The following is a 22744-nucleotide window of genomic DNA, read 5'->3' on the forward strand; positions in this document are numbered from 1 at the left end:
CTTAGGACAATATTACATTTAAATGAAGTCTATTTAAATCAATTTATTTAATTGCCAGTTTTAATACGTGAAATGACAATGATAATGTGAAATTACGAAAAGAAATTTATGTTCACACCAAGTACAATTTGAAGGAAGACATTCTTCTCTCAAGCAAGGACAAACAAAAGTAGAAGGCATTCGTTGTTTTGTATTTCAAATATGATATTTTAACACATAATGTTTTTCTTTTTTTTAAATGTATAAAAAATTATTTTATTTTTATAATGTGTATAATTAAATATAAATAAATGTGACCCTATACACAGAGCGACTACCGTTAATCTCGTTGTCGTGTGTCTGGTTTTCAACCATAATTTCATTCCCATTCTGCCTTAAATTGTGATAAAAATTACACATGCATGCAACCAAAATCACAATATTAAAAAACAAAATTTAACCTTTTTAGTGTTTGCATCAGTTATAAATATATTAAGCACACTTCAAAATTAGTTGAATAATTTGGTGCTATTGGGCGTTATCCTGAACCTTCGATTACGGTGTGTTAGTTACTGGTTAACCCACACGCACTCTACCTCATTCCCATTTCATATATATACACATTCACAAAACGATCAAATCTTCCACACTGCGTTACGTAACCAAATCCAATTTCTTATTGTGTCCGCGTTCCTCATGAATTTCTTCGCATCCGTTTTCTCCGATTCCGACAATGCGCACCAAAACGAATCGCAAGAGGAAGCGAATAGCGATTCCTCGTCGCCGGAGAGCCGTTCCGATTCCACCGGCGCCGGTGCATGGGAAATCGGAGATCTTTGGAAAAGGCTGAGCGCGAAATCGGAATTGATCATTGAGACCTACCGTCGCGACTTGCAGGAATTCGGTACCGGCTTGAAGAAGGAGATTGAGGTGGCTCAGGGTTCTCTCGAGACGGTGGGCCACGTCATCGACCAGTTCGGGAACACCGTCGCGAAAGGTACCGCTCACTTTATATCTCACGGCAAGGACGCCATCCCCGTCGATTCCGGGTCCGATAGTAATGTTAATACCAAAAACAAGACGGAAAAAAAGAGCTTCAATTCGAGGCGCTACAGTAGGTTTGAGGCTCAGGTTCGGACCATTCAGGGTGACGTTAGTACTTACACCGAAGTGCCTGAGGATTTAGATGGGTATGAGAAGTGGAAATCGGGGTTTTCCTTGGAAGGGAAGAGCGAGGAAATGGAAGAGTTGCTGAGAGAGAATGAGGGTATGGAGAGTGCTTACAAGAGGATTGTGCCTAATGTTGTTGACCGTGATGCGTTTTGGTTTAGGTATTATTATAGAGTTTATAGGTTTAACAAAGCTGAGGATATGAGGGCCAGGCTCGTGAGGAGAATGTCGAGGGAGGAGGAGGAGTTGAGCTGGGATGTTGAAGATGATGAGGAGGAGGAGGTGGACGAAAATAATAAGCGGAAAGAAGGAAATTCTAATGGAACAGGAAGATCGAACGTGGAGCAGATGTATAAGTCTTATGAGGAGGGGTCTAAGGAAGGAAAGAGAGGTGATTTATTGCATAGCAGGGGAACGGGTGATAAGAAGGATGAGTCTGTTGAAGAATCAAAGGTTGACAGTAGTGGAAAGGAAATGGGTGATGGGAGAAAGAAAAAAGAGGACGCAGTGGATGACACTGGTAACATGAATGATTCTGGTGTAGATTCTGATAAGAAAGTGGTCATGGAACAGAAAATTGATAATGGAAAAGATTCATCGGTGGCAAATACGCACCCTGGGAATGAGAATGAGGAGAAGAAGGAGGAGGAACTTGAGTGGGATGAGATTGAGGATCTTAGTGGAATTGATGAAGAGAAGGCAATTCAAACAGGGAACCCAACCAAAGTTGATTTGCGGAAGCGCCTCAGTTCTGCACAACAACAACAAGAAGACTTGAGTTGGGATATTGAAGATGATGATAATGATAAGCCTGCTAATGCTAAGGTTTGAGAAATGTGTATCACTCTCACGACATTTGTACATGTAAGTGTGGTTTTGATAACACGAAGTAACACTCTTTTCTTACTTTATATTTGTATAGATTTCTTAGGATTATCACTTTCACATTATAGATATATGAAAAACAGCTATTTTTATTGATTTGTCAGCTCTCGTTAATTTTCATCATATGTTTTATACACATATTGGGTTTTGTTCCTTTATCTGATAACCCGCAAATCAATAATAGTTTGAAGTTCTCTCTGTTCCTTGTAGTACCTGATTTGTTTCAAGGTTTGGCTAACCATTTCACGTGGACACACAATTTTCTTTAACAATTGATTAAGTGTGACTGTTTTATTGGTCCGTATAATTGACAGTATATTTGAAATAGACTGACAATATATTTGAAATAGACTAATCATATAAAAAAAGTTCTCAAAAAAAATTGTTAAAACAACAAGAAATCAAAAGCTAAAAGGGTGACATTGTCAGTGCGGCCATAGTGTGATTTCTTATATATAAAATTACATTTATTGATTTATTAGGCATTAGGTTTAGCCATTATAATTAGCACATCTATTTGTTCTGTTGAATTTTTTTATTTTTTATTTTTACAGTGATATGAAGCTAACCACAATAGGTTATAAATATTTGCATACTTTACAAAATAATATATTAATTCTGGGTAAGAAAGCATAGAAAGATGGTAAATGATTTGAAATGTCGAGGATCAGAGTACTGCATAGTAAAAAACCTTCACCGGAAGCATCGAGTGCAATCCTTTATATTTCAGTAGAAACTGTTACCAACAGTTAGTTGTCAAGGGTCACTTGCCTTGTCTAAAGTGAGCATATGAATGAAGAAAAACTGTACAGATATGGCTACAGTTGAACTTAGTTAAAATTATTGCTTCTTATTAAAATTAACGGTAAATACATTAAAGTGTGTACTTCTATACAAGTTCAGGAAAAATAATTACAAGGACGAAAGTAAAACAGAATCCATGAAGTGGAAATCGTGCAGACACAAGAGAGGAATGGGTACTACTTTCCCCTCCCATTATCTGTTAATAATGCTTTCGATGTCCTGAACCACTTTTAATACTCACGTGTCCTGAGGCAGCCAGTATACAGTCAGGCTCTAAACCTTTAAATGAAAATATAAATGAGCATTCTTAAAAAATTCTATCGGCACGGTAAGTATAATTCACATTCTTCAAATTTGGAAGCTATACTTGTCCAAATCCCTTAAGCTGATTGGAACCCACAATAAACTATTGTGAATACTAGATTCTATGCTATCTATCTAGAAAAGCAAGTAAAAGGGAAAATGTGAGGAAAAAATGAATTAAAAAAACTCTTCTAGCACCCCTGGGCTCGTTTGTACAACAAAATTAATACTCCACAGTCCAGATTAAATAACCTAGGCACGAGATCCATTCACATCTCATTAAAACCCAAAGGCAGCTTCAAGGCTCAACTCATGCCTACCCTTCAACAGCTATGCTGGGCTCAGAGGTAGACTCTCCCAAGTGTGATTCAACTGGAGAGGGTAATTCCATAAGTCGTCCTTTTTGGGCACGAGGTGGCAGATGCCTTGTGTGTTTTCTGGATGTTCCCTTCCAAGGCAAGAAAACCCCAGTCCCACCTCGAGGAAGTTTGCGAGAGTTCACTGCCACAGGACGCATAGGTGGTAGCATAACAATTGGAGCACCAAATATTCCCCAGTTAGGCATCATATCCATTGCTTCATAGCCGCTTAGAGCTCCATTTGACAAAGTATATGGGCTAGTAATGCCAGGTTGCCAAAGAGTCATCGCAGTTGTCATGGTAGGAACTGGTGATAGGCATTGATTGGAATCTGGCCTCACTCTGAAAAAGCTGATGCTCACCCTTCTGTTGGGGGATGGACACATTACGTGCCTTGCCATGTCTGCACTGTTTCCCCTCATCACTATAAGAGACCTGCATTATGTTTATCATCTCATCATGTAATACTGTCATGTGTCATGTTATAGATCAAAAGAAAACCATTCAACATATTTATACTAATAAATAATAAATAATAATAACAATAATAATTATTATTATTATTTTAATAATTATTGTAAGTGAAACGCATGTAAGGCGTAACATCTACAGCCCCTGAAATAGCAGAAGCCACTTGTCCAGTCACTGTATGCATATCTTAAGAGCATCTCAGAAAAAAGCTTTCAGACCTTTAATGTAGAAGTTAATACTTATTCAACTAGAGAACTTAACCACTTCAAAGCTCAAACACAAAATGATATGCGTGGAAAAATGTCCTTCTCCGGCTATCAGAATGGAAACCGATAAAGGACCTTGTGCAAATGCTGAAAATTGGAGACTAGGTGTCACTTCTGCAATCTGGCAATTGATATTTCCAGGATCAAAAAAGAAAAATAAACTATCCCCCAAAGTACCTATTACTCAATAAAAAAGAGGAAAAGGGAGCAATCTAACCAAAGAATAATGTGAATTTATATTCATCCTCTAAAAGGTAATTTAGTTGCGTGGCCTATTATTCATTTACATGCTGTCCAATAAAATGTTGACTGTATTCTGTCTCTGTATCTAGAAATGAATAGAATATTAAAATAAATGGAAGTTAGAACCACTTAGAATGTAATTTGTTTAATTTATACCCCTCCTTCAATGACAGCATGAGTGGTCCTTTGTAGTTCCCATCATTTTCACTGACAAGGATACGTCCAAAAGCCATTGTTGATTCAGAAAGAAGAAGTGTGGACAGAGGCTGGTCCAGATGGGGTGGTTTCAGGAATGGTTGAGAAAATTCCCCCTATAATGCAAACATTGCTAGTTGGTTACTCGCCGGCAGAAATGAATGTTTCTAGTGCCTTTCTGGGACCAAAAAGTGATAGGGAAAACTCAAAATCTTTACCTCTTCAAAAAAGTTGATGATACAACCATTTGGCCTTTTGTACTCTGGAATTAATTTCCATTGAATAAGGTGATCAATGACATCATGGAGGAGTGCTGGGATCTGCTCGATATTGCCTGTAAACAAAATACGCAAAAACACTTTGAATTTCATAATTCGTTCTATCCTTATAATATAGATATTTTTATATGGAATTGGATTAGAACAACCAAATTACAGTTTTATTAAAGTGGACATAGATCAAATTATCAGGTTTTTCTTCTTACTTTTGGTATCATCCTTTATCTGTCCAAATATCGGAACACCCAACTGAATCAGCTCTCTCTTGTTTCCCTTCATCTGTTTGTTGAATAGTATAAACGTTTCACCTACATTTATTCAAGAAGATTAGTTAGAACGTAAAATACAATAGACAACGGGACAACTTGCCTTAAATCATCTACCTGTGCCTAAACCTGTCTTGTGATTGGTGACAAAAGTGGAAAAAAAAAATATTCAATGAAAGCATACAATCTCGGCTGAAAGTCCAAAAACACTTGACCTATTATTACATAGATCCTGATATTGATTATATTGCATGTACTATTTTGATTTATTAAATGATTTGAAGGAAGAAACTGCTGTACATTTTACAAGTCCCTAGTCCCAAAATTAAACCTACAAACAGATGCCATTGGTGATTGAAGATGACCAATAACATTAAAAACTTAAAAATCAGCTATATGAAGTACAACTTTAATAATCCTTTCACAAAATTAGGAAATAACAGGTTAATGGTGATTTACCTGAGAGTTCCCCGTTCTGGCCAGCAGCATGAATATCATTTACAAAATCAGTCAGCTTGCAGATTTCTGATTCAGAAAACACGTCCTCGTACAACTTTAATCCTTTCACAACATTCACCTGCAAATAGCAATATTATCTGTCATTCAGCAATATCCAGTTGCTTCTTAATACTAAAACTTGTTATACCAGCTCTATGAATCCGTGTTTCTTTATTGAAAAGAATATATTGGCTATTGAGGTTGTAAAAGAAAGAACTTGCCATATGCCCCTTCACGGACTCCTTTGCTGAGAAACCTTTTGTCAGCTTTATCTGTGAAGAGCGTCCTTCACATCCTTCATGATTGGAACATATATTATTGTTCAGTGCACTGGAATGCATTTCCTGAGATCCTGCACATCAGACCATAGAAAATAGAAGTAACATTTAGCACACAACGAAAGACTAGGAATGGATTGACTTCACCCATTAGAGTGCAATAAATTTTTTTCAAAAACATTCTGGTATAGTCTATACCCATGATTTATTACACGTATTTTCATGGTTAAATCTTACCAGCCCTTTAGTGATAGTTGAATAAAGAATTTCATGGTTAAATTTCAAGAATGGTTAGCAATAAAGAAGACCGAATACAAAACATTGCCGCCTTGCAAGAAAGAAGTCTTGCTTTACTCCGTTTCCGGCTGTTCCAAACACAGAGTACAGTTAACAGTGACAAAATGGGCGGGCCATTATTGTAACAAACAAAAGTATCATGATAACACATGTCCCTGTAAGGGTAGGACTCAGACATGTTTTTTTAGAACCAAAACATTAATTAATAACAATACACATTAAATCAAATTTGTACACATTTTTTATAATTTATTTTTTCTTTTAATATATTTATGTATCACTTTACTCTTTTTACTTCCCGCTTTTTATTTCACATTTTTTCTTTCTCTCTTATACTTTCTTTGAATGAAGAATGACACAAAAGAACAATATACAAAAAATAGAAATAACATTCAAAAGAACTATTTATTTCTTCACATGAATTTATTTATTATTAAATAATTTATTTATTATAAAAAAAGTGTTAATCAACTTCTCTCCCACCTCACAGTAGTTGAGAAGTATTTTCATCCCTCTTTTTTTATTTATTTTCTTAAAACACATAATTAAGTTTAATACATTTTTATCTTAGTTCTCTTTCTCCTTTTTCATCCAACTATTTGCACTCAACAAAATAAATTTATAGTATAATGCATTTGTTTATATTTTTAACTGAAAATGTGTTTTTAGTGCACATTCTATACTAAACTAATATGGACCCTCACTAGTTTCTTCAATCAGTCTTTCTAAACAACAAAAATTGGACCATTAAATAATTGTGTTATGATTAACCTTAGAGCTAAATATTAAAAGGAAACTTTGACTGCAAGGATCCAGGTCCATAAGCAATGATGCACTTGGAATTATTGCAGAGGTAGTACTAGAGAGTACCTGTTTCGTGTTCCTTTTTTGTAATTCTAACGTTTATAAATTATGTATACTCTGTTTTCCTACCGTAATTAAAGTTCATTCATCGGATCCTTCACTTATGGACCGAATTGACCCGCCAACTTAGACCTATTAAAGAAACTCAACACTTTAACAGGTTGTTTCATAGGGAATAGCGCGTTATATGTCAAAGCTCAACTACCCAACCATTCGTACCCGAACCCGCACGTGGTACAATATCAGAAGATGGAACAATTCACGTGACGTCAACAACGACAGTCATAATGCAACCGGCTGATAGTTCAGCCGACTGTAATTAGCAACATTCCACACAACTTTAGAAGTCTCTCTAACTAACATTGTGGTGTTCGCCACTGCCCCCGAGGCACCAACTAACCGTAACACCAAAGCTATTTACAAAACCTATTCAAAATTCAGAAATAAGGACAATGTTTTTATCATAAAATATTCTAAGCATATAGGAACTAAAAAAAAATGTAATTAAGTTTTGAAATATGATAAAACAAATTATGCAGATTTCAATTTTTTATATCAATTTAAATTCTCTCTGATTATTTTCTCCATTTTCTCTCATTATAATAAATGATAAAGAATATAATCAAAAATAAATTTATTATTTAACTATTAATATTGTTAAATAGCAACCAAAATGAGAATTTCTTTTTTGTCAGCATGCCAAACAAAATAAGAGAAAGATAATAATAAAAATCTAAATCTAACAAAAAAAATATAATGTTACTTTAATTATTATTTTTTATATTGGATGAATTTTTTATTTGAATAATGCATTAAATAATTTATTTAACTTTTTTCAAAATAAAGAATTAAAGTAGAAGACTCAACCTTCAGATGAGACAGAAAATATATAATAAAGATCATTTAATAAATTTGTTCACCCGTAAAATTATTCATTATTTTCTTTTCTTTTGGAAAATCATATATATCACTTTTTTTTATAGATGGAGTAATTGGAAATTTATTTGATGAAAAGTATTCAAAAGCAATTTGATGTTAAATGTAAATTAAGATATAAACGTATTATAATTTTTTAATATTTAGGCAGTCAACAACAGTTTCAAAAGACAAAAAAAATTATATTGACAAACTATTTTAATTAAATTATAAAAGAAAAGCATATAAAGACTAATATGAAATAATAAGAATTCAAAATCATAATATAATTTAATGAAAATAAATTATCAAACATATTCCATGCGTGCCATTAATTTAATAGAAGAGAAAAAAAAGCAACAACCCTATTGGTCACAATTATGTTTCCGTAAAAATAATTAATTATAAAATATGGATCAAAACTTTGAACCACGTCTGCGGTCTACCGTTGCGCAACCGAAATTTGACTTCAAAGCAATAAAAATGTGAAAAACTAACTTTCCTGTGCTTCTATTTCTTAGCCACACAGAAGGGAATGAAAATAACATTTTCCGTATAAAAGTGATGGAAAAAAATAATAAAGCAGAAACACAAAAGTTTACTGGTATGAAGAGACACTAAAAATTTTCACCCTTGTCAATCACAAAAAAATATCTCCAATATATAAAAACACCAGTAAAAATAAAAGTAATTATTGAATAATCAGAAAAACTACTACTCAATTCTCCGGCAAAAGGAGGAAGGTCGTGAATCTAAAAGAGTATATCACATAATATGAAAAATCAAGATTGAAGGTGAATAGTGAATCATTCAAATATTACAGAGAAAAACTAAAAAAGAAATTATATGATCACTGTGAAATTGATTATTATTACCTGAATCAGTTATTTCACTGTCTGGCGAATCATATTCCGGCGCAGCTTCGTCACCTTTATTTCCACCAGTTTCCACTTTTTCCTTCTCCAATTTCTGTTCCTCGCCGAAGCTGCTGTTGCTCTTTTTGAGGCCTTCAGCCTCAGTTTTACTGTCCACAACTTTGCGGAGCTCGAGAGCGACATCAGCAATGGAATGATACTTCTGCATCTGGATGATAGGGATCCAGTTGATTCGGCGGTGGTGGATGGCTGTGAAGGTGGCTTCGTAGTCGGAGGAGGCAGTAGCGATGCTGGCTAGGTGGCCGCAGAGCGCGTCGATGATCGCGTTGGCTGCAGCGAATTCGCCGCGAAACCAGGCGAGAATGGCGTCCTTGGCGAAGGAGTCGGAAACGATGAGCGGCGGCGGCACCATTGCCGGTGGATCGGTCCGCGATACTGGGACAGCCGCCATAGGCAGAGGGATATGGTTGAATGTGAAATAAAACAAAGCAGAGACAAATAAGAGAAGTCAGATAGAGAAAGGAAGAATAATGGAAAAGGGTTTTAGGTAGAGCGAATGGAGTGAGTCACATGAGATGTGATGCAGTGGAAGAGAGGAGAAGGGGTTTAGCTATAAAGAGGAGTCGGATTTATTGTCCCTCTCATTCTTTTTTTTTTTTTTTTCTCTGTGTGCCTGCTCCGTACAATTCACACCCCCTTCTATGTAACGTGGCACCATCACCACTCTTCATGACTGCCCAAAAATCTTACGTAAACTTCTAATCTATCAAAACATTCATTTTATGCTACACTTAACCTTCTTTACTTTTAATTCTATATTTTCCCTCATTCTCCTTTCTCAAAATACTATACACTCCTTAATGCCTTCAAAATTAATTAATTATTTACTTTCACTTTATTAAATCTTATTTTTCTACTTTTAACCGTTTTATTTCCATATTACAATATTAATTTTTAGATCTTAATGCCAAGTCATTGTTAACTTAAAAACTTGCGCTCCTGAGTTTAAATCAAATTTCAAGACTATGAATTAATTAAATAGTAATTATATATATAAAGAGAGAGAGAAGAAATAGGTAAAAATAGGATAAAATAGGAATTGTTTAATGGAAATTAAATAGATAGCATAATAAATTAATGTCCTTAATTGTTTTTACTTTATGTAATAATTGTCAAGATATATCATTAGTACATGTAATAATATTTAATAAGTACTATTCTTAATATATTGTTATTTAATCATATATATTGAAAAATAATATATAAATAGATTAACAATGCATTATTTGGTTTGAATAATACTAAACTGAATTTAAAGGAAAATATTAGATAATCATGTTCATATTTAAAAAAAAGTAATACTATTAATAATTTGAAAATAATCATATTAGAAAAAAAAAGTAAACCTATTAAAAAAACTTATTAGAGGATAAAAAATACTATATTAAACGTAACTAACAAAATAAATGTTAAACGTAACTTGAAAAAAAAAGCATAAAATCCACAATAACGTGACATAATTAATAAAGGTATAATACATTGGAGTTATAGTAAATTAACAACTCATTATTCCATACTGTTTTTATTACTTTTTATTACATAATTTAATTAAATATATTAGTTTAATAATTTGTTTTTGAAAACCATCTCTCATTTAATTATTTAGAGAGACCTGATTGAGTACATTTTTAATTAACTATAGACTTTCTACTGTTATCTTAATGTGGCAGAATTATTTTGAACTTTAATTTTGTAAATTAAAAAAATATGAATATTTTTTAAAATCGTTTTGTTAGATTTTAAAAGTTATTAATTTTCGATAGGGTAACATTTTTATATTGAGAGTGATGATCCAAAAAAAATTGAAATGATTTTGAAATGTATATTTTAAAAAATATATAAAAGATTAATTATGTTTTAGTTATCTAATAAATTTAATATTTTAATTGAATCTTTATTAAAAATTAGTTTTTCTTAATATTTAAAGTATTTTTTTTATTTTCATGTAAGTATTTAATATTTACTTTTATAGATTATATATAGTTGTTATTTCCATTTTTTTTTATATTTCTGTGGATTAACTCGCTTCTTTATCTTTAATTTCTCGCAATTCACCCTTTGAAAGAAAACGAACAAATAGACTGAACAATTGTAAGATATTAAAAAACGTAGTGAACGGAGAATGAAAAATATAACTGAAAACAAGATAATTAAACGAAAATAACAAATATTTTAAATATTCAATAGAAATATTTTTTTAATATTCTTAATAAAATCTTATTTAAAATTATAGAAATGTATAACATAGTTAACATTATATCAAAGTAACTGTAGTAGTGATAATGTTTCTCATTCATCATAATTTTCAGTGTAAATTTATGTGAGTCACCCTTGGCTCCAATCCTTGAATTCCGAATTCTGTGACGTCTTTCTCAGTTTTCGGTGAAAGAAAAGAAACAAGAGAGCAATAAATAAGATATTGACTCAAACTCTTTCTCCTCGAATAGTAAATATTAGTTAGTTACGTTTTCGTTTTAAATATCTAATTCGTTAATTACAATTTATAAAATGCATTAAAATTGTATTTTAAAATATAAATATAGTAAGAATTAAACAATTAATTTAACAGGCATACAAAAGTGATAAAAGAATTGTATGATTTGTCATGTGACTATTATAAAAGTTAATAAAATTGAAATACATAAAATGTTTTGTGATAATGTATGTCTGATATGTGAAAAATGGTACTACACTTTTTATTTATTTATTTATTTATTTATTTATTTAATGTGTTTTGTTCTAGAATAAAAGTGTTGATGATTCTATTATCACTTTATTCTCCGTGATGAACAGAACATCGTTGGGGTCCAAACGTTTGTGTATGATGAGAGAGTGAGAAGCAATTGGAACCGTTAAATTGGATTTTTCATCGTCAAACACGGTGGTTTGTTACTAGTTTTGGTCCCCAAAACTTAGGCAAAGAGATAGAGCTTTAATTTCGATTAAGATGTGTGTGCCAAAGTTTATTCATTATTTTATTTTGAATAATTTAATGGCTCGAATAGTCGCATAAATGTTTTTGAGGAATTTATATAAATTATATAAATGAGTGGAATAAGTAAAAGGGTTAAAGGCATTGCTGTGGGACCCTTCCCTTAGGAATTAGGAGCATCGGGTCCATTGAACTCCACCGAGGAAGGAGGAAGGAGCAATGGTAGGTACTGTTGCTGGGGCCCACACAGAGCCTCTATTGTTGGTTGGCACTTCGCGGACCTCAATTGGGCCCCACAACCTTAAGGTCGTAACTCACAAGGAAACGCTTTCAATTATTGTTCCAATGACTCTCCCAAACAAACCACTACTAACGTTTCTCTCCCACTCTGCAATCTAGTAGTTGAATTTTGTTCTGTTCCTCGTACAAAACGACGTCGCTCTGAATCACCATACTTTTACAATCCGCTCGGCTCCGCTCGGCTTATGTGGGAAAAGGTTATTCCCCTTCGTCTTCATGTTATGCGATCACGACAGAAAGTTGTTTGCATAGTTTCTCTTCTTATCGAATTTTCCGCTGTCATAACATAATTTAAGTTTACTTTTATTAAATTTAAACAAACTTTATTTTTAGTTTCTTAAATTTAACGTTTATTTTAAAAAATATATATTTAGTCTAAACTTTACACACCACTAATGGTTTCATGTCCACTGTAATTAAATTAGAAGCGTCATAATTTATGTTATTTACATTTGTAATAAAAATATGTCAAGTTTCATAACATTAATAGTAAGACATTTAGGAATTAAAATAAAGTTCTCTCAAATCGTGGAAATAAATTCATATTTAAGTCAGAGCTTTTATAATTAAAAACATTATTAATTAGTGTTTATGTTTTTAAACTTTAGACAAAATTTATATGAACACAAATTAAAATTTAAAGATGTAAAGAGTCAAGCATAAATTTGGATGAAAATATCTACACTCTTTAATTATAAAATGGATTACACTTTCTATTGTAATTGTCAAAGAAAAAAAAGAAATTGAATTGCGTTAAAAACAAGCTATTACTTCTACTGTGATTTAAATATTTAAAAACGCTTAATATATTTACAGGGAAAAATACCCGAAATATATTGCTTTCCATAGGCAATTTGAAGTAGAACTTTATGAGATTCTTTCTTTTTTGAGAAATTATTAGATTCTTGAATAACAATTAGTAAGAAAATGAATATTTAAAATTAAAATTACGAAATCATGCACTATAGCTTAATTTCTTATAATTATATAATAGAATATTTAGAATGAAACAGTCATTTAGCAACTAAGAAAAATGTATGAAAAAAAACACTACAATGCGTTTTTGAGATGGCAGCTAAGCTAAGCTGATTAAATAAGACATAAAATTAAGAAGTGGGACCAATGTGTAGAGCTTCAATCCTATTTTCCACTAGCCCAAAAGCTAAAGATGACACACGATAATACTGTTAAAGGTTAAAAAAATATTTTTTTTAAAACACATATTTATTCTTGTTATTAAAACATAATTCCATGTCAAGTTCAATAATAGTTAAAACAATTTAAAAAACCTATACAAAAGGAATATTCTTTAACTAATAAAATTAAGACTTAATTGTATCTTTTATCCTTGCAAAAAAAATTAAAAGATTTTAATTTTGATCACTATTTTTTGTTTGATTTAAAAAAAATAAAATTACATTTGTGTAAAATGTGTGAAATTTTTTTTAATCTCTATAAAAAAATTTCTTTCTAAAAAATTAATTAATTAATTTTAATTTATAATATTCATTTTAAAATAGATTAATAATATTTATTTTAAGGATCTCAAGAGAATTTGAGATGATGTATCTTAAATAACTATTTAATATTTTGTTCCTCTAATAAAAATAATAATTAATGTTATAATACTAAATAATGAGAGTAACAATTTCCATTTTTTTTTAAAATATAAGGAAATATTTTTACAGAATAAAACGAAGCTAAATTTAAGACCTAAAATATGTATCATCGTATAACGGCAACGAAAAACAACATAAAAAATAAGAATAAATAAAAATTTGATAATATAAAAATAACGTAAAAAATAAAAATTTGTACGTACCGAAGGGCAATTTCTCTTTGTGTACGTTCACATCATAATAAACATTCGTGACATAAGTCTGCGTCAAAGTAAAGCATATACTTTAACGGATCCGTGATGCTATTGACGTATGTGTTGAAATTTAGTAACATTATTTGGACATAAATAACATTTTAATTACAAATGTTTTTCATTTTTAATATTTTATTTTATTTCTTCATATTGATTTTTCTTTTTATTTTAATTCCTATAGTCTCATTCTTTTAGTGATGAATTATTGGTTAAACATGATGGACTATTGGTTGAATAATACGAACTTAAGTACCCCTTACACGTATATATTTTTTTGGTCCAATAAAATTGTAGATTTTTCTTTTGTATTTAATATTTTAATTATTTTGATTCTTCAAAAAACAAAATCTATATATTATTGAGATTATAAAGTGATGAATTGTTTATAAATGATGGTATCTATGACCTATGAATTTCTTAAAAGTTATTTTATTTAGATTGGAAACAATTAATGTGATGGAAAGTCTTTCTTTTCCACTTGAGTTAGAGTCTACATCTCTAATTAATGATAGAACATAAGAGGATGAGAAATCTAACAAGGAAAAACTCTATGCTTATTAATATTTATTATATTTGAGTTTCGCCATCTCATATGAAAAAATAAAAGAAATAATAGATACAAGGTGTACTTAAAGATTGATAACGTTGTTTCCATTTTATTGATTATTATTTTTTAAAATAAATAATTAGAAATATGTATGTTAATATTAAATTATTAACATAATCACTTACCATATAATTTATCACTTAAAACTGGTAATAAATAATAAAGATCAACAAAAGAATAATTTTAGTAGGACAAAAATGGAAAAATTAAATTAACATGGTAAACCAAATATAAAATTATATTGAAAAAATTACATGGAGAAAATTAATTTTTTATTTATGGATAATTAAAACTATTTTTTTTCTTGAATTATTTTTCTTTTAAGATTGTGAAATATAAATTTAATGTAATCTTATAAAGTTAACTTAGAAAATAATTTATTAGAATTCTTCATTATATTTTGTGTTAAGAATGAGACATTTTCTGACTAAGAGATAATTTGACAAGTAATATGAGTTCGAATAATTATTAAGATAAATTATTATTGATTTTATTATTATTTTAAAAAGACTTTAAATTTAATTCAATTTTATAAAATTAACTTATATAATATTTTTTTTCATATAATACAATTTGACCTGATTTTATTTTTAACTGAGTCAAATATATAACAACCTTAATTTTTGGAACAAATATTGAATTGGTCTTAGGTCCCATTTTTTTTTTAAATTATAAAGCACTAAAATGATATTAAACAAATAATGAAGATAATTACATCATAATTTTAGAGTGATGTTTCCTAATTTGGAATGATCCTTTGTTGTTGGAATTTCAATTCTTGTTTTTCCCCTTTTCCAAATTTGAGTTTGCAAGCTGAATGACATTTACTTATTACGAGAGGTGTTTGAAATTTTAGGATTAGTTTTCTTGGATGAAAAAATTTGATGGATGAGTAGGGTCTTTAAACTTCATAACTTAGCTCCCACTCACCCTCACATTACAATTATGTTTGTTTACATAATTATTTCTAATTCAAATATTCATTTTTAATTTTAGTTTATTAAAAATAAAAAGCTTAATAATTTATTTAATCATATTGCTTTCAAAAAAATATTAATGCTGTCGCATTATTTTAATAGATTTCAATTAGGTCTTATTTCTCAAAAACATTAATTTACTAGTTTTCATTAAATTAATGAAAATGTTACCGAGAAAGTGACGTATCAATGCGTTACACAAGCCAACAAAACACCTTCAACGTCCTCAAACATATTAACAAAATTTCCTCAATTTAATATAATAGACTAAATTGGTACAATTATTTTGAAAAAAATTTAACTAATTTAAAAAGTAATAAAACAATATTAAAAATAATTTAAAAATGATAAACAAACTATTAAAATAATACAATGCGTTTATTTAACAATAGAAAATGGGAGAGTCACATCAAATTTCATTAAAATTTAATGATTTTTTTATAAAATGTACTTTTAATTAATTCAATTCTATAAGATGAAACGGTAAGATTAAGTTTATTTATATATATATATATATATATATATATATTTATATAGAGAGAATAATGATACTTTAACAACATTTTAACATCATTTACGTGTCATTCTGTGATTGTTCATGTTAGTATTTATGATTATTATTATTATTGATTGTGGAGTAATTTTGGACTAATATACAGATTATGTTAAAATGTTGTTAAAAAATGTTGTTAAAGTATAATTATCCATATATATATTAACTTAATTATACTTTTGGTCTATATAATTTTTTCTTAATAAGCATACCAAAATTTCTTTTAACCATATAATTAATAATATATATTTATAAGTTGTGTTTGATTTAATTGAAATTTATCTTTTTACTAAATTTGATACATTTTTATTTTAAACTTTAAAATTGAATTAAATGGATATTGACTCAATAAAAGAGACTTACTCACAAATATATTTGACTACTTCCCAACTTAAAAAACTTTAATACAATTGATTAAGATGATTCAAAATTATAAATTAAATTATATTAAAATTTGAAATACATACAAATTTTAAGTTCGAGTTAAAATATAAAAATTAAAAATATATTTAGACACTAAAAATATATTTAAGTATTTATTTAACTTATCAAATCAAAATATCAATAAAAATGAGTTTGGAAATATCACCTTTTCATGTATAATAACATAACTGGTAATACAAAACCTTTATTTTACATAAAACTTACCTTTTCATGTATAATAACATAACTGGTAATACAAAACCTTATTTTACATAAAACTTTGAAATGGTGAGTATATTGAAAAGAACGAGAGTTTAGATTAACTATCACTTTATTTTTCTATATTTTATTATTTTAGCTTAATATTTTTTTTTTCTGAAATTACTATAATCTAACAAATACGTTCACGAAAATAATATTTCAAATCACATAAATGAAACACTTCAAGAAAACGATATTATACCTTAAAACACCCAAAATAATTAGTTCCCCTTTTTTTGCAATGACAAATTTACCAAACAAAAAAGTATACTTAAAGTTTTCCATAACATATACCAAATGAACATGAGCTCCATTTCCCAATGAGAATATTGTCAAAAAGAACATCTATTCTGTCGAGATCAAACCAAAGAAGGAATTTAGAAAACATTTACCAATTTTATAACCTTTAATTTTTAAGATTATCTCATATAGATAGATTTGTACAAACATTTCCAAAACAAAAAAATATATGTAATTTTTAATATAATTTGAAGACGAAAAATATATTTAATTTTAAATTTGATTTTATATTTCCTTTAAATATGTTTATGAAGAAAGTAATGTAATAAGAGTGTTGAAAGCATGTGTCTTGTGGAAAGTAATTTGGGAAGTTGGCATTAGAGACAGAGAGAATCAAGTTGAAAAACCAAATAGAAGATGTTTGATCAAAATCCCATATGGACCATTCAAGTTAGGTGGAAAGGAAGGTAGCATTAAGCCTTTATGGGATGAGCATGGCAAGTGTCACAAAAGATGCCTTTGTAGATAGTCACAACCATTCATGCATAAAGTCTTATACTTTCAAGGATACTTTTACTCCTAAAACATTTATCCATGCCAAACAACATGGTTGCCATGAGAAAAAGAAATCATAAAAGCTTACACCCACCAAAAGGTAACAACTAATTTCATAATCCAATCATTCTTTATCTCTTTCTAATATTTCACCATTTCTTTTACTTTCCCTTTTCCTAGATGGTCAAAGTTCTAATTACTTAAGATACTAATTGTTACCGAAAAAATATCTTTCGGACTAATATATAGCCCTTTAATTATTTACTTTGTAATTATAGTTCTTCAAATTTGATTAAAGATTAAGTTTATAAATCATTTAATAAAAAGTAAAGTAGTTGAGTCTCCTTTCTAGACTTTGATGTAAGAAAGAAACGCTTTTATCCAAATCCTTCACGGGGGTCATCCGTAACCCTTCGCATTTATTGTGAAAGAAATCTCTCGACAAAGTTTAATTGAATTCGTATTATGAAAAAAAATTCATAAAAATGTTAATAATTCAGTTTAATTAATTAGGTTTATATTCTAATTTTTATTCAAGTGTTTAATCCAATACTGGTCCACATTTTATTAACGTTCAATTTCAAATTAATCTATATTTTGATATTTGATATTTCAAATTATAAAATAAAAAATAAATAACTTAATAGTCTCAAAGCAACATTTTAGTTTAAATATTGTAAAGTGAAGTATAGGTTCATCTACTAACTATGTTAAACATATACAAACACAATAAACTAATAATATTATATAATATTAAGAATCAAAATTATACCGAATTCTTTAGAGTTAATTTGAGATGATGTTATTGGGGTTGGATATAATGTACCTAAACTCTTTCTAGTAATTTTGCGCAATAAAATATCTTTCATATTTATTGTGTTCTATCCTTTTTATTCACTTGCATGATGGAATATCTTTACCATTTGGCGGTATCTAATAATTGAAAAATGCTTTGGAACCTAGACATGGATAGAACAACCAAGAAGTTTGGCTTTAGACATAGACCAAGGCTTTTGGTCATTTTAGACATCTTTCTTTAATGGAAATCATGTGTTTGAATATCTAAGATATTAGTATTTTCACATAAAAGTTTAGAACTTGTCTCTAAGCATGTGTTCGTTTGCGTGGATGCTCCTATTCACGCTGATATGTGAAGATAGATTTGTGAAGATTAGGATGTTCGTTTGCGCTGATAGAGAGAGTATTCAACTGCATCCTCTTTAGTTTCAGAGTTACGTATTCGATTCCAAGAAGACCGTATTCGGTTCCAGCAGCGGGTTAACCCATTCCTCAAGTTTGGATTGAGTTACATGGGCTTTGAAAGCTTGATGATGACCTTGTGCAGAGATGAGAGACGTTGTTAATGGCAGCGAGAGTCCATTTAGCGGGTTGTTTGTGATGGATCTGATGCAACTTTGAACAGGGAGAACACTTTGTCAAGGTGGTGGACATTTATCTCAATGTGAAGGAGTTTATGGAGGTGGTGTGCGTTGTAATGGAAGCATCGCTAGAAGCCTGCACATTTGTTGTAATGGAAGCACTACTAAAAGAAGTGTTTTCCCTTTGAAAAATGAAAGAAACACGTTCCTCTGCATATTCTATTTCCTTGAAAAATGAAAGAAATAGGTTCTCTTTCTCTTAAACATAAACTATGCAAAAGCTCTCCTCAATTTTCTCTCTCTTCCCATCAAAGTGGGTCCCACACGTCAATAATAATAATAATAATAATAATAATAATAATAATAATAATAATAATAATAATAATAATAATAATAATAATAATAATAATAATAATAATAATACAAGTTATTTTCATCTTAAAAATTATTTTTTTTTCTTTTTTTCTTATAATAATTTTTACAATTATATATAATATACAATTATCAAATACGGATAGTAATTATATTAAAAAAATATATTAAATTTAAAAATAATTTTATTTTACTAAATTATAATTTTTTACTTTTAAAAATTAATTTTAATAATTATTTTTAATTGTTTACTCTTTATAAACATTTTTACAATTAAATATAACATTAACAAATATCATTTTATATTATTTTAGTAACTAGAGGCATTTTGGTAATCTTCAATTTATACCAATTAAACAATTTTTTTAAATCTGTCACATCAAACAAATCTTACACTAATTCTCACAAACTTTACTTTCAAATCCACTCTCAATTACTTCCAAATCCACTCTCAATTACCTCCAAATCCACTCAAACAAATAACAAAAAATTTACCCTCAAATCCATTCAATCACTCTCCTCCAAATCATCTCCCCCAAATCATATTAAGTGAACAAAACATATCTCCCCCAAATCATATTAAGTGAACAAAACATAAGAAATTAAGACTTGTATACTTGTGATGTGAATGCTTGAAATATGTTAAAGATATATTACATGAATGAATACTTAGAGTCTAAATTATGAAATCCAACTTCGACGAGTCTTTGCCATATTACTTTGTAATCTTTATAATCATAATTATGTAAACAAATTGCATCATAGGTTTTGAAAAGAGCCTCAACTAAGTTGTTTTTGAAAAAAATTTACTAACGATGTTAACGGTATGTCACATGTCAATCTTGTTTTTTTTTTCTTTTCAATTTTTTAATTTTTTTAAAGTTTTTTAAATTAATTTTTTGTAAAAAAATTATATATTGACACTTGGCATACAATTGTTGATAATAATATTTTTCAAAAAGATTTAATTAAAACACTTTTTAAAAAATTTAAGACATAATTAAATTTTTTTTTAAGAAAAAAATCAGGCCAACTTGACGCGTCCACCAAAATAGAAACTATTGAAGTAATTAAACCTTATATTAATTTTCAATACAAGTTAAAAAAAAAAAAAAAAAAACCTAGACCCTTGTGGACGCACTGGTCTCGAAGTAATGTTTTAAGAAAATCGTTCACTGTGACTTTCTTAATCGAGTGATATTATCCTAAGGTTTGATATATTCATTTAACATATAAAAGTAATAATATTTTAAAAAAATTATTTAATTAAAAATACTAATTCATTAAAGACTTAAAAATTATATTTTTATTTAATACATATTATGGAGGAACAACACAGATATGATCAAGCTACCTCGTTTTCCATCCTAAATGTCAGGAACTCAGCATAAGAAATTATCATAGAAAGCATTAAACAAAAAATTATTCTCCTTATGGTAGGTACCATCGTACTCTCCAATTTCAATAAGATATACACAGTATAAGAAATTAAATATGTTTTTGCCAACGAACACATTCAACAACATAAAGTCACAAAGCATTATTTCTTATCGATGAACATTGTTTGCCAATCTCCCCGCAGGTTCCATGTTCAGCATCTCAACTCTTAGTATACCCTCTTTTCAACGAACTAGTCTTTCCAACGCTCGACGTAGTTCTCATCTTCTTAGCATGCTGAATAAAATCTGAAAGATGCTCTTTATGGCTTTCCAACCTGTTACTATTCCCACTATGCTCAACTGGTGCAGATTTACTTTGCCCCCTACCCACGTTTGACGCGCTTCTGATTCTGTACTTAGCACGTTCAATATACTCAGAGAAAGTGTCATTGATATCTAGGGTTTTCTTACCTTGTTGCTGTTCCTTCAAATGGCCTGTGGTATCTTTGCCTTCACCTTTTGATACACCATACCTTGGTTCAGGTTGAACCTTGGCAACCGCTTGTGATATTCCAACTTGAGGGGAAGATGTGGGGATTGAGTTATCAAACTTGATCGGGATTGTTCCTTCTCCTTGGGTTTTCTTAGCCTTCATATTTTGAGGGAAATGAGTGGATAGTGGTAAAGATGGAGAATTTGCATGAGGGGTGACAGTTCCAGGCTCTCGGTAATAGTGTTTGATGCGATGAATGGCTCTGAAAGCAGGATTGGTTGCAAGTGCTCGACGGATTTTCCAGCATATAGAGGAGCGTGAGTTGGTGTTGTTTTCCATAGAAAGTGCAAAGAGAAGGGTATGGTATAGGTTCAAAGTAGCTTAAAGTCTAAACTAAGAATGCAACATGCAATACCTGCTGAAGGCTTATTATATATACTACTTTAGATGTGTGTGTATGACAGTGGTGTGAACATGATTTGGATAACCAAAAAAGTAATAAAAGATCGTTTGAATTTTGAGTTTTGTAGAGGTGGAACGAATTGAGTTTAAAGAAGCCACCTGGGTAGATTCGTAACAGCTATGATTGATTGAGTTTTCAACGAGATACCAATTCCTTCTAGTCCCTTACTACACTCAAAACTAGAGAGTCACGTTATGGAATTGTTGCTACATTTTACTGATTAGTCCTTCTGGAAGAGAAGAGAAAAAGAAGCACGAGGGTTTAGAAAGTGGCACTTGGTATCAGATTCAAGAGAGACTTGTAGAATTGGATAAAATAAACAAAAGCACGGTAGCAATAGCAATGCAATAATCAGATATATGCACTGTTTTTGAAAAGGAAATATTATTGGCTTTCTCGTGGAAAACAACTCACTTGTTGAAACTAATCCCAGAGAATGATACTGTCCTGCACAACAAAATATCAGGACAAGGAATCTTTGATATTATGTTGCTTCATGTTTTTTTTTCTCTTCAATTTTTGTGCATAAAAGAACAACCCAAGTCCTATGTTTGTATGCATAATTTTACTTTACATTAACTTCATGAAACGCGTAATTTATTTAAGCTATATATCCTTCGATAGTTTGGTGTGACATTACTAAAAGAAATGGTGGCAACAGTAACAACTTTATGAAGTGAGCATCTTTTATTGATTCGACAAAACATAAGTTATGTGGTTATGCATGCATTTTATTAAAACTAATGATATATAAATCTCAATTCCTAATTACACAGTAAGATGTATTTTCAAATTGCATGTAATTTTAAATAAATGTATATTAATAAGAATATTTCAAGTTTTAAATTAAAAGATATTTAAATTCTTTATGGATAGATGTTGAAACAAAAAAGGATTTGTGCCACCAAATGGAATATGCTGTAGCTCTTAA

General features: G+C 29.8%; 3 protein-coding genes across 3 annotated transcripts; 1 reads left to right on the top strand and 2 right to left on the bottom strand.

Annotated features, from left to right (window-relative positions):
* Positions 1–518: 518 nt before the first annotated feature.
* Positions 519–2192, top strand: LOC108328264 (protein DOS2). The gene has a single exon (XM_017562098.2). It carries the CDS (start codon positions 676–678, stop codon positions 1978–1980), a length of 1305 nt encoding a protein of 434 aa, XP_017417587.1. The 5' UTR covers positions 519–675; the 3' UTR covers positions 1981–2192.
* Positions 2193–3118: 926 nt separating this feature from the next.
* LOC108326927 (RNA demethylase ALKBH10B) lies at positions 3119–9553 on the bottom strand. The gene is made up of 7 exons (XM_017560541.2): positions 8947–9553; positions 5939–6069; positions 5679–5796; positions 5160–5261; positions 4894–5009; positions 4637–4791; positions 3119–3935 (listed from the first exon to the last, which is right to left on the bottom strand). Exons 1-7 carry the CDS (start codon positions 9395–9397, stop codon positions 3458–3460), a joined length of 1551 nt encoding a protein of 516 aa, XP_017416030.1. The 5' UTR covers positions 9398–9553; the 3' UTR covers positions 3119–3457.
* Positions 9554–20888: 11335 nt separating this feature from the next.
* On the bottom strand, positions 20889–21736 carry LOC108328686 (uncharacterized). Its single transcript, XM_017562582.2, has one exon. The coding sequence runs from the start codon at positions 21687–21689 to the stop codon at positions 21078–21080; it is 612 nt and encodes a 203-aa protein (XP_017418071.1). The 5' UTR covers positions 21690–21736; the 3' UTR covers positions 20889–21077.
* Positions 21737–22744: the final 1008 nt, after the last annotated feature.

Source organism: Vigna angularis, chromosome 2 (genome assembly GCF_016808095.1).
Source record: "Vigna angularis cultivar LongXiaoDou No.4 chromosome 2, ASM1680809v1, whole genome shotgun sequence".
NCBI lineage: Eukaryota > Viridiplantae > Streptophyta > Magnoliopsida > Fabales > Fabaceae > Vigna > Vigna angularis.

Coding starts and splice junctions, on each gene's coding strand:
- LOC108328264 (XM_017562098.2), top strand. CDS start 676: ATGAATTTCTTCGCATCCGTTTTCTCCGATTCCGACAATGCGCACCAA.
- LOC108328686 (XM_017562582.2), bottom strand. CDS start 21,689: ATGGAAAACAACACCAACTCACGCTCCTCTATATGCTGGAAAATCCGT.
- LOC108326927 (XM_017560541.2), bottom strand. CDS start 9,397: ATGGCGGCTGTCCCAGTATCGCGGACCGATCCACCGGCAATGGTGCCG. Junction 5,797..5,938: donor AGTCCGTGAAGGGGCATATG/GCAAGTTCTTTC, acceptor TGCTATTTGCAG/GTGAATGTTGTGAAAGGATT. Junction 5,262..5,678: donor CCAGAACGGGGAACTCTCAG/GTAAATCACCAT, acceptor GAATAAATGTAG/GTGAAACGTTTATACTATTC.